The 13,111-nt window shown below is 40.3% G+C and overlaps 1 protein-coding gene across 10 annotated transcripts in view; it reads right to left on the reverse strand.

Annotated features, from left to right (window-relative positions):
* Positions 1-12,843, reverse strand: part of KDM6A (lysine demethylase 6A) — a 213,688-nt gene extending 200,845 nt beyond the window's left edge. For 3 of the 10 annotated variants that reach the window (XM_072816711.1, XM_072816712.1, XM_072816710.1), the window contains exons 1-2: positions 12,315-12,623; positions 12,036-12,099 (exon numbers count right to left, since the gene is read on the reverse strand). In XM_072816711.1, the coding sequence (XP_072672812.1) occupies positions 12,036-12,099; positions 12,315-12,475 (225 nt within the window). In that variant the 5' untranslated portion in view covers positions 12,476-12,623. Of the gene's footprint in view, positions 1-5,479; positions 5,594-12,035; positions 12,100-12,314 lie in introns of all 10 variants that reach the window. The other 7 variants (XM_072816717.1, XM_072816716.1, XM_072816715.1 and 4 more) reach the window with 4 other exon arrangements.
* Between the last annotated feature and the right edge of the window lie 268 nt (positions 12,844-13,111).

Below are 13,111 nucleotides of genomic sequence, written 5' to 3' on the forward strand. Positions count from 1 at the left end.
GAATAGTCACCTAGAATTCTGGTGCTAGTCACTGAAAGTTTTAATTCCCAGCCTTTCATCTAAGAGATGGTAAAACTGGGAACATATGAATTAAGCAACTTGACTAGAGAAGGCAGCAGACCCTAAAACTCAGGTCTTCAGTTTTCTAACACATTGTTCTTCCCAGTATATCATACAACCTCCCAACCAAACCAACATTTTGAGCACCCAGACTGAAGAAACAATACTAAAGCATATTAACTATGTTAACAGGGCATGTGCATACAGCTATTTTTCCAGTTAGAGCAATAAGTTCTCTAGAGATCTATCCATATTCTCTTCCCCTAGTAACCTTAAAATAACCAGTAGATAAGAATTTGAGAAAATATGTGGTCATAGAATACCACAAACTGTGTGGTAAAAATCCATGCCATCTAAGCCTAACCAACCCAGTGGTTCTAAAGCTTTCCTTTCTTCCCAGTATACTCCCATCATTAATACCTCTACCCCTCTATCCAAGAGTAAGTAAACTACACAAACTAAAAGTAATGGAGTCCACAGTTAGGCTTAAAAGGGGTCCATACACTCCCTGAAATCATATACAAAATGTATGCAGCTACACTGACCCAAAAGGGCTAAAGACCCCCAAGAAATAAAGTACTACTGTTCTAGTTCTAACACCAGTCACTCATAAATGAAAATAAAGATATTCTGCCATGAAGTAAGTTAACACACTAAGCCCTATGCTGTTTTCGACTAATCAAGAATGTAAGTTTACCTATTCTTCTTTTTCTATAATAAAAACAAGAATAAACCAAGGAAATGACTCACTCCTGCAAATACAATATTATGAAGTATAAACTGTGGCTACTTCTATAAACATTCAGGGAGTGAATTAAGTTAATAATCACAGAGCCTGATAGTCATACTAATAAAACCAATATGAAGGCAAAATTTGCCAATTATTCCAATTCACATTTCACAGCATATAAAATTAAGCAACTTAAGAAAACACACATGAACATACTTTCAATTAAGACTTTCACATGTTGGGACGCCTGAGTGGCTCAGCCGTTGAGCGTCTGTCTGCCTTTGACTCAGGGCGTGATCCTGAAGTCCCCGGATGGAGTCCCGCATCGGGCTCCCTGCATGGAGCCTGCTTCTCCTTATGCCTATGTCTCTGTCTCTCTGTATCTCTGTATCTCTCGTGAATAAATAAGAATAAAAATCTTAAAAAAAAGAAGACTTACACATGTTGAAAATTCTCTACCCTCAATACCATGTATAAAGGGAGTAACAGATCCTCAAAATCAAAAGAATTAAAAAAAAACCAAATCGATCCCCTCATCAACATCTCACTGAATGAGAGAACTCTCAAACCCAAGACAATTCAACATAGAAACTATTAACAGTTTCATACAGCAAACAGTAAAATTAACAAAGTATTTTAATGACTGGTATACGCTATGACCTCATCTGTGTGGGGGAGGAGGAGAATACAATGGAATATGCTTGTATATGTGTTGAAACATGAAGTTACCCAATATGTCTTTTATCAGTGGCTGCCTGATAAAAGGAACAAAATAACTGGGAGATGGTGTGGGAGGGGGATTTTCTTTTCACTGTTAACACCCTTCATAACTTTTAAATTTTGTACTATACTATGCACAAGCATACATATTCAAAAAAACTATATGAAGCTATTTCAAAAGTCAAAGATAGGATCATGGCTGCAATTAGAATAATAGCAGTAAGAATGGAGAGAAACAGACTTGAAATTTAAGATGTAGAAATGACAACCTAGGCGAACTATTAGGACTTTATAAGCTAAGAAAAAGGAGTCAAGAATCACTCCAAGGTTTCTGGCAAAGGTAATGGTTAAGTGCCATTCATTAAGATATGAAATATCAAAGATGATGATAAATTCAGTTTGCATATGTTCAGTTTAAGGTGCCTTCAAGATGCCCAAGTAATCAAGTGGCAGTCAAGTTTATGTGCAAATTGGAGGCAGAGTGAGTAAAGAAAATCTAGAACAGAGTCTCCTTAGAAAGGAGACAGATGTGGTGAAAGAAAGAAAACCAAAGTAGTGAGATGTTAGGATTCTTTACCAGAGATTCCAAATCTGCCTCTATCTCCACCCCTCACTCCTAAACTACAGCCTTAGTTTAAACTTAACGGTCTTTCCCAAGATGATGATAACATGTATCTTGTACTGAGCACCTTCCATGCTAGGCCCAATGCCAAGCATTTTCTTTCCTAACACAAAATGCAACCAACCACCTGCCAGAAATCTATTACCACTTCCATTTTACAGATGAAAAAGCTGAGCCTCTGAAAGATGAAATAATCTGTCCAAGGATCACACATCTAGTAAGTGGCAGAAGCAGAATTCTACTCCTAAATCCATACATTGCTATCTAACCAACAATACTAGGATCCTTTCCCCTCTGCTTTATCTCACTGTAGCTAATAACATTCCCATAAAACCTACTTCTGGTTATGTCAATTCCCTCATTAGAGAGTTAAATTCAGTGACCTCCCAAAACCTCCTAGGGCCTGCCTATAGTGATATGGGCCTTCACATGCTCAGATACTTTCTCCTAATCCCACCGTGACACCCTCACCAACACTAGACTATTTCACAACTCCTCAAACACCATTTAACTTCATACCTCCAACTCTTTGCCCTTTCCTTCCTCTTGATAAACTTCTACTCATGCTGGATAACCAAGACCAAAGATTACATCTTTGTGGAGTTTCTCTCATCTACTTACTTCTCCAGTCAAAATTAACTGATCCAAGATGCTGGGATTTTTGTGTATTGCTTAAACTACCCATAATCAAAATTTTTTAATGTTTTATTGACTCTATCATTTGAGAGCTCATAACACTCTGCAGATATCTTGATTATTGTACTTACTACAACATATGATCACTCAGTCTTGCCATTTTTCTCCAAAGACTGCAGGGGCAGGGGCCAGGTCTTAGTTGTTGCCCAAGGACTTGGCACAGTGCCTCATCCACAGCAGGTCAGTAAATACGTAATAAGCAAGTAAAACCAAAAGCTTTTCTAGTTCTCATTCTGATACTTGAACTTCAAAAACTTAAAACACTTATTTTAACTAGTGTATCTTAAAAACAAATTTCCCCTAAATGTATAAATGACCCAGACTCAATCAACTAAGATTCACAAAGTTCTTAGGCAAAATTATCTCTTTTGCCACATATTGTGTAATATTCTATTATGGAATCCTTCCACAATATTAAAATACAAATTTACATATATCCAGCTAATTTTCTGTTTTCTACTAGTTTTCCAAAGAACTAATTCTTCCATACGTCAAAAAAATCAAGGCTCAAAAAATACTTGCTATTAAGAAATTATTTTTATATGTAGTAAGGGGGTTGTGCCTATGTTTCAGAGGCAAACCGATAACTATGGATTAAATGATGTGGTTGATGCCTGAGATTTCCTTCAAAATAATGGGGGTGAGGGGCAAAATATAGATGAAACAAGACTAATCATGAGTTGAAAACAGCTGAACTGGGTAATTATCAATGATGGCTGGTTGGTTGATTTTCTCTGCTTTTGAAAATACTGGAAACTTTCCCTAACAAACTTTTTTAAAGAAGAAAAGGGGGCAGCCCAGGTGGCTCAGCGGTTTAGCGCTGGCTTCAGCCCTGGGCCTGATCCTGGAGACTCGGGATCAAGTCCCACGTCAGGCTTCCTGCATGGAGCCTGCTTCTCCCTCTGCCTGTGTCTCTGCCTCTCTGCCTCTCTCTCTCTCTCTCTCATAAATAAATAAATAAAATATTAAAAAAATAAAGAAGAAAAGGATCTTGGGACGCCTGGGGGGCTCAGCGGTTGAGCATCTGCCTTTGACTCAGGACCTGATTCTGGAGTCCTGGGATCGAGTTCCACATCTGGCTTCCTGCATGGAGCCTGCTTCTCCCTCTGCCTATGCCTCTGCCTCTCTCTCTGTGTCTTTCATGAATAAATAAATAAAATCTTTAAAAGAAAAAAGAAGAAAAGGATCTGATAAACAAAATGTAACAGATCCATAGCCTGAAAACAATCCATTATCTAAAAGGGTTTCTTCCATTGTTCTAAATTAGAATGTATTAGATGAATCATATAAACCTCTTAATTATAACAAAATCCAATCTTCTTCCTGAGAACAAACTTAACAACAGCATCTTTTATTTATTCTAACACAGACAAAATACTTCCACAGATCAAACTACAGAAAATACATTAACAGAATGGCAAGTTTTAGCAATGTAGAAAAGTAGAGAAAAGATAGAATAAAAGAAGAACTGGATTAAAAAACAACAACAAATAAAAGATAGTAGAAAAAAATGGCAAACAGCCCACAAATTGGCTGAGAACCCTAAAACCATCCAAATAAGACATTACTCCCAAACTTCCAGATTACAGTTCTTACTAGGTCCCAAATGCCAACCTGGGCAAAAAGGGACCCAAAAGGAAAGTCATCAAAGAAACAGATGCTATAAAGTTTGAAATGAAGATTGCAGGGTTGCCTGGGAGGCTCAGTCAGTTAAATGTCCAATTCTTGATTTCAGCTCAGGGCATGATATCAGGGTCATGAGATTGGGCTGCATCCTGCTCCACATGCAGTATGGAGTCTGCCTGAGATTCTCTGCCCCCCCCCTGCTTTCTCTTTGCCTCTCAATAAATAAATAAAATCTTAAAATTAAAAAAAGGAAGATTGTATAGTGACTTACCACAAAGCTACCTAAAAGGCAAAGAAATAGGACCTAATAGGGTAGGTACATCCCTTCATTCACCTCTAGCCTCACTTAAAGACCATCAAGCTCAAAAGTATCTCAACTTGACAAAGCCTTTACAGTTATCTCTACACAAACAGTAGAATAAAATCCATTTTTAATCAACCAAAATGTAATTCTGGTGTATTCACTATCAGGATGCCTACTGTATTATTTGTACAGTAATACATGTCTAAAGTAAAAAACAAAAAAACATAGCAGTACAGAAATCTATAAAGTTTAAAATCTCCCCTCCTCCTCATCCCAGAGCGGTTTTGTACTCCAAGATGACCTTTATTTACTTATTGAGTATCCTTCCAAAACTTGGTCAAAGAACTTCTTAAATTGACCCATCCTTGAGTGATCCCAAGAAACCACACAAAGACAAATATTACTATAAAATGAGATCAGAGATCGAACAGAACACACAACAGATTATCCCTTCAACATCTGCTAAAAACTAAAATTTGACTTTAAATCATGTTTTCCTAAACAAAATTACAAGATTCCTTGCTAACAGCCAAATAAAGAAACACCACCTACAGGAAACACAAGAAATAGTCCTCATCCTATTAATAGTAGCCATTCTACTGAGGCCCAACCTAGGGCAGAATTTGAAACTCAATTTACAACTGCCCCAAGAGTAAATAACTGATAATGGGGATCCAAGAAAGCAAGTACTGTTTTGCAGAAGCCATCAATGCCTACCCACCTCCAGCACCAGGAATCCAGAGAAAAAAGGTCCAGTCCATAAAAGTACCCAGGCATGAGGAGCTAGCAGAAAGGGTCCTTTTTTTCCTGGGGTCTAGTGTTCAAAGTGTATAATCTGTTGAAACATGGAATAGGCTGTCTGTAAATTAAACTAGCCCAGACACCATTCTGAAATATCTCACAAATGTAAATACCACCCTCCATTAAACTCACAAGTATACTCTAAAAATTTAATCAAATAATCTAGTTTTAAATGTCTGAGAGAGAGTATGTTACATAATAAAAATTCTCATTAAATGTTTTCAAAAAATAAAATACATCAGAATATGGTGGGTCTCAGATGCTTAAACTAGCAACTATCAGTTAACTCTAATGACCTAAAATCCAGAGGCTGTTAACTTTTTAAATTCCCAAATCAGGAATACACAGTCCAAGAATAGTTAAATCTAACAATGAGAGACATGCGGACATGAGCCAGGATAGCATCCTGCAAAGGCGATGTTTCTCCTGCCTTTACTTCAGTCAGTCCTGGAATGTGTCAGGTAGCACAAGGGGTTTTGAATGTTAAGTTTTCCTCGGTGAAGTGAGTGATGATCAAGTTAATGTGGCTTGGCTAGAAATACTGTAAAGGCCCTCCACCTTTGCACAAACAGGGTTTAAGAACCCACAAACCCAGGATCCCAATACTCTACACAGTGTACGTGTACTCTAAGAGAGTCTCATTCAGCCCTGTGTTCTACTGCTCACCAGGTAATTCTGGGATAATGCCCACTGTCACTGACATCTTGCTACAGGTGCCTCCAATGCACCTTACCAGCAAGGTTCTTGTTAGACTACCTACAAAGACAAAGAGCTGGGACTTCACAAGCTTCCCAAACAGGTTCCTGTGACTGCTTTTGTGCCTGCTTGCTGCTAATCAAGGTTTCTATGGTTGGCCAAAAAACAAACAGGCAAAAAGCCATTCTAACTTGTTAAATTGACCTTTATCATAAAACTTTCAGGACACTTCACACTATTCTTTTACCACCGACATTCCTATGTTACATTATCCTTATACTTACCTCACTCCTCTTAAGGAGCTTAAGTTTTCAATGCAGGCAAGGGATATCTAAATTATCTTTACATTCCCTGCACAGAAGACTTGCATTTAATGTAGTCAATGTTTGTTGCTCTAATGTACCTTTAACAATATGCAAAACTGGGCAGCCCCGGTGGCACAGCGGTTTGGCACGACCTGCAACCCAGGGCGTGATCCTGGAGACCCTGGATTGAGTCCCACGTCGGGCTCTCTGCATGGAGCCTGCTTCTCCCTCTGCCTGTGTCTCTGCCTCTGTGTGTGTGTGTGTGTGTGTGTGTGTGTGTGTGTCTATGAATAAATAAATAAAATCTTTAAAAAATATATGCAAAACTGATACGTGTAAAGCTTCAGTATGAGTACATAATACTATCAATTTTGCATTCATTAAATAAATTACATTAATTAACTAGTCTACAAATAAATATATGTGGGCCCTAAATAACCTAACCACCATTCCAATTCTTAGACAATCTGGTGGCATTTTTGTAACATAAATTAGTTCTCTGGATACCACATTTCAAAAATATTATTAATAATGCACAATGTTATCAGTCATTAACGTCATTAATTTCAAAGAGCTCAAAGTATCACAATGAGTTTCAAAGTAAAAATAAACTTAACAAAAACCCTTTCAAATCTGCAAAAGAATACTGGTACTATACAAAATAAAAACTAAATGTTACATAATAAAGTCAGATTTCAATTTTTTTACTCCATAGCTAGCCAAGCACTGAACCTTCACTTTGGTTTAAAACAAGTGGCCCATCACTCCACCTTACCATCTAAGTCACAAAAACCCATCACTTGGGCAGTTTTTCTTAACCTAAAATATTTAGAGGTGGCAGTCAAATGTTCCCTGGTTATTTCAACTTGTAATTGATTCCACAGAAACAGCTATCCAGTGAAAAAGATGACCAAACTTAAATAGTACCTGTTTATATATTCCTACAGTTCTAATTTGTGCCCAGATACACAAACATTTCTGTGATCTCTTTCCATAGCTTTTATTACCAGGAATGTAGCAGAATTTTAGGAAATAATGTACTAATGGCATAAGACTTTATTGAGGTGAAGAATGACTATAATTATCTACGAAGGTAACCTTCCAAACTAGAAAATATTTTTTAAATATATCAAATTTAAGATCTAATTCTTAAACACAGGGCATGACATTATTCTGTGGTTACTTTTGCAACACAAACACTAAACCTTCTTTAGCACTAGAAATGAATATATCTTTTTATGTGCCTATAAACAAAAAAAGTAACATAATTTTACACATAATCTTCTAAATATTATAGTATAAATAAGCCACCTCTAGGACTGACCTAATAATTCCCCCCTACCATCTACATGCAAGCAAATCAAATTTAGGAAAATATATGCTTTAATGGATTTTAAACTACTTCCATTACCAAAAAATTAAAAATGCCAATTTTAATACTAATTATCTCCTAGGAAAAAAGAACATTTTTAAATGTAAACAATCCATAACTACTTCTAGGCATTCTACATAATCTTTCTACTAAATAGAATCACAAAAAAATAGAAGTTCCAATAAAACAATATTCAGGACAAACTTAAAAATGATGTAAAGATACTTCAAAATGAACAACTATATACTTAGGCAATAGTTCCCTGACACATGTGAAGATTCCTCAGCCCTTTAGCATTATATTACTATAAATATACCTTATAGTATTACTCTATTTATTTTTCCTATATGTATGCTATATATTACTATATGATACTTTAATTCAAATCCTTTCCCAACTGATAACAAGATTAACCCAAAATATTTTCAAAAATGTACTAAAAGTCACCACAGTTCATTTGTTTAAATGTTTTATTTCTTAATACTTTTCAGTAACTCCACTGTAATTTAAATGTAAGAATCTTGAATCATTATATTACCAAAAGAGTAATGGTGAGCATTAATTTAAAGAGCAAAGTGGTCAAGATCATGCTGTATTTCACAAACTCTGATTAAGCAACCGCTTACTGTTTACAATCTTTTAAGGATATTTTAAAGAGGGGATCCCTGCGTGGCTCAGCAGTATAGCGCCTGCCTTCGGCCCAGGGTGTGATCCTAGAGTCCCGGGATCTAGTCCCACATCGGGCTCCCTGCATGGAGCCTGCTTCTCCCTCTGCCTGTGTCTCTGCCTCTGTCTGTGTCTCTGCCTCTGTCTCTCTCTGAGTCTCTCATGAATAAATAAATAAAATCTTAAAAAAAAAGATAAAGATATTACTACAAAAATAATATACCATATTATTAATTTATTTTCCTAATCCAAACCCCAAGCACTGTATATCAAATAGCGATCATACAAACAAAAAATCTTTTAAGGAGTCTAATACAAATGAATCTTACAAAAACAGAGACTAAGAGAAATCAGCAGTTTGGATTAAGTATTGTCACACCCGGAAAAAGAACATACAAGTTTAGAGGCAAGTAAAAGACACTTATTAAATGCTTAAAACTTTCCAAATTTTTTAAGTCAACAGTTATCTTTTTTTACATCTACAAATTTGAATTTTAAAACCTGAATGAAAATCCAATTTTATATATATATGAATAAAAGTGTTAAGAAACCTAGATATTACTACTTGTTTTCTTTTTTAAAAAACTTTTTTTTTTTTTTTTTTATTCATGAGAGACAGACAGACATAGGCAGAGGGAGAAGCAGGCTCCACACAAGGAGCCTGATGTAGGACTCGATCGTGGGACTCCAGGATCATGCCCTGGGCCCAAGGCAGATGCTTAACCACTGAGCCACCCAGGCGTCCCTATATTACTACTTTTGAATCAGAAAGTTCTAGGAGGTGCAGACTAAATTTGTTGGGGGGTGAAAGACTGGCAGGACATAAATAGCAGCTAAGAAGAGAACTCTGGGAGTTATTGAATTCCATTACCTGCCTGCCCTAGGTAAGTAGCCTGAACCAACCCCAACAAAGAAAAGCCAACTCGTTTTCAGAACTCTCAGATAGTAAGAATTCTGAAACCAACATAGCTCAACATTACACACACACACACACACACACACACACACACAAACAGGTCTGTTGTTCCCCAGGACTGTTCAAAAGATGGGTGAAACTAAATAATTTAATACTTCCAAAAGCAGGACCCCAGCTCATTCATTCTATTCAGAATCCAATTTGAACACAAGGTGCGAGGTTATATAATGTCAAGCTTTACATTACACATTTCGCTGGAAATGTTAAGGCTCACAAGAATTGCGTGAGGTTGCAAGCACATACTCTAGAATGTTTTACTGTTAAGGCTAATGAGTCTTGACCTAAATAGGTAGGACCTCAGAAGCACAAAGCCTGAGTAATAATTTTTTTCGTCAGCTCCATGAAATACTTAATTTATCAGATTATTTTATTAAGCTTAATTCTTCCCCAAAACACAATGAAGCTTTCCAAGTTTCTCATTTATAACATTACTGCATTCAAACATCAAGAAAGTAACACACATTTTCACAAAAATATTTGAAAATGTTGAGTTCTCTAAAATTCAAACACAATAATACATAACCGCAGGATTCAGTATTACAATCTGAAATCCAGTGTTAAGCACCATCCGCTGTGAATCTACTAAATAGGAGCATTCGGAGACATGAAATCATCAACCAGCATTTTACACATTATCTGCATAAAACATCAGATTTCATTTCTTCATTATCGTAAACCAAAAGCAATAGATTTGGCCAAACTTTTCCGAATGTGTTATCTTTGCAAGCAATTTTACCAACCCCCAATTAGGCTGGCAATAATCACTCTAAAATAAAGTGATGCTCCTTACATTTAAATATTTTATTTAATCTTTTGGAAAGACAACTTTGACAGTAATTATTTTTAATATTTTAAATACTCAGAAAAAATTAAGGTTTTAATTATTGATGCTTAAATCATTTCAGAGCTAGTCACTACTCATTTTTCCAGTGATAATTTTAATGAAACTAATTAATACCTACTTCGCCAAAGTTTAATTCAAGTTTTCTGTATCAGTCAAAGGCACTAGGCTTACTGAAAAGGCCAATTCGGTTTAGCTCTCTGGTCATTATTTGTGATTGAAACCCCTTACGCTTAGTTACTTTGAAATAAAAACAGAAGTTAATTACAGATAAAGAGGAATTAGTGACTCTTCCAAACCGAACTACAGACAAAAACTGAGGGCAACTAAGTTTAAAAAAAAAAAATCAACTTAAGACTAAAATGCTTAGGCTTTAATCATTTCAAACTTCCTTCTCAATTCTAACAATAAGGCTAGGTGTCAAACGCAAAGCTACTGATTTCAGCTTGAAAAGAAAATGTCTAACGGATGCAACACCTATCGCACACACTCCAAGTTCCACGGCCTCAATTAAGAAAGCATACAAATATCATTTCAATCATATTTTGGTCAGGAGAGACAAACTGATGCAGACAGATCGAGACTCCACAGCCTTTGTTCAACAGCTTACGGATGGGCAACTAAATGTGCTACAGGTTGATAAGCATTTACCAAGCTTATGAATGCTGCTTCCAAGCTTGAGAAGGGTATAAGAATTCTACATGCTAATCATCTTGGACAATTTTTATTAAGCACCATCGAGCTACACTCCGAAGGAAGGGCCTATTCATCGCTACTATTTATTTCCATGTTTACCTCTCCTCCCTCCCCCCCAAACCCCCCCCTTCACTTTCTCCTCCCACCCTGTCCCGCCATCTTGGGCCGATAGGAGCAGCCATTACTTAACTAAATGACAGTGCCAACAACTTTCCACACAAATAAACAGAGAACACACCCCGAATCCCCCCCCCCCCAGCCTTCCCGGTCAGACACATAGGAAACGAGACTCCAGGAAGAATACACATTCACAAATAACTGCCGGATTTCTATGGCAGAAAGACCCAAAAAGTAAACAAGTCACCTAACTTCAGGTAAAAGAGAGACCAGTAGAGATGCATGTCAACAGCCCAATGCAAACTCTTCACCGCCCTAAACTACATGCAACTTTCCCCTTCTGGGATCAGGGACACAGGAAAGCCCAAAACGTTTGGTTAACAGTAGACATTATGAAGAGCGTGCCTGAAGGAAAAGAATAAAAACCACGGGAGGCAAGTTAAGTCAGAAATTTGGGGAAATCTGCACACATTTACGATCCCTTGACAGTGATCAGGCACCTCGGACATCATCGCTCTACCTCCAAAACGCCGTAAAAAGAGAGGCGATTTTGTCGACCCAGTTGGGCTCGGGCCCCAAAGCTTGCTGCCTCTGTTCCTCTAGCTACAAGAAGAGAGAGCGATTTCGCAAGGGTACAAGCGAGGTATCTGGGGGTGGGGGAAGAGCAAAGGCAGGAAATAGTTTTCCGGAAGCCCCTCGGCCATCGTTCGTGGCCACAATGAGCGCCGGCCGGGCCGCGGGGCCCGGGGCGAGCCGGGCGCCGGCCGGAGAGATCGTGTCCGCGCTCCGGCCCGCGGGCTGCCTTACCTTGCCCAGTAGGGCCTTCGTCCTGGCGCCATCTTCATGAAACCTCACGAACCCGAATAGGCGGCTGTGGGGAGAGACACATGCGGCTCGTTAGAGCTCCGGGGACGCCACCGATCCACCCCTGCCCGAGCCCGAGGCCCCGGCGGCCGCTACGGCACGGAGAGCGCCAAGCCCGGGGTGCCCGCCCCGCCGCCGCCAGAGGCGAGCCGCGCTCGGGCCTCCCCGGAGAGCGGCGCCAGCCCGTCCGGAGCCGACCGGACGGGTGACGGCGGCCCGTACCTGTCCAGTCCGCCGAGCGCCTCCCTCTCCTCGGCTGTCAGGCTGGGGGACGCCTCCTCGCTCTCGCCGCTCGCTTTTCCCGCCGCCATTTTCTTTTCCTCATCACCGAAAGCGGCGGCGGCAGCGGCGGCGGTAGCGAGCGACACTCCGCAGGATTTCATGGAAACGCAGCGAATTCACAACTCCAACGCCGACACCCCCCCCCGGGCCGGGGCCCGCAACGACGTCCCCAATCTCCGCGCGGGACCGGCACACCAACTTTATCGCCACCTCCTCCTCCGCCGCGGGCGGCAGCGACGAAAAATCCCAACGCGGCGGCGGTGAAGGCGGCGGCGGCAGGGGCTGCGGAGCCCCCGGGTCGGCAGCGGCGGCGGCTCGGCTGTAGGGTCACATCGCGGGGGCGGGCGGGGGACAGCCACAGGCGGGGACGGCGGGAACGGCCGGAGCGCACGGGGCTGGGGGGCAAGGGGGGGATCCGTTGGAGACACAAACTTCCCCGGCACCAGCACAAAGTTGTTGTAATTGTGTCACACAGCGAACCCCACGCCGCCGCCGTGACCCCCCCCCTCAGCGCCCGGCCAGCGCGGCCAATCGTCGCCGCCCGCTCGCCTCACGTGACCTTTGTTGACTCACGTCAGCCGTGGCTCCACTCAACTTGCTAGCTGCCGAGCCCCGCCCACCGAGGCCGCCACCGACGGGGAGCGGGACGCAGGCCAATTCTGGCCGGTGGTTGGCTGCTGGGCCCGTCTGTCGGGGGGGAAGGGTTGTCACCGAAAGGCAGCAGGCGGTTAGGTTGT

This window comes from Canis lupus, chromosome X, assembly GCF_048164855.1.
Source record: "Canis lupus baileyi chromosome X, mCanLup2.hap1, whole genome shotgun sequence".
NCBI classification, from domain to species: Eukaryota; Metazoa; Chordata; class Mammalia; order Carnivora; family Canidae; genus Canis; species Canis lupus.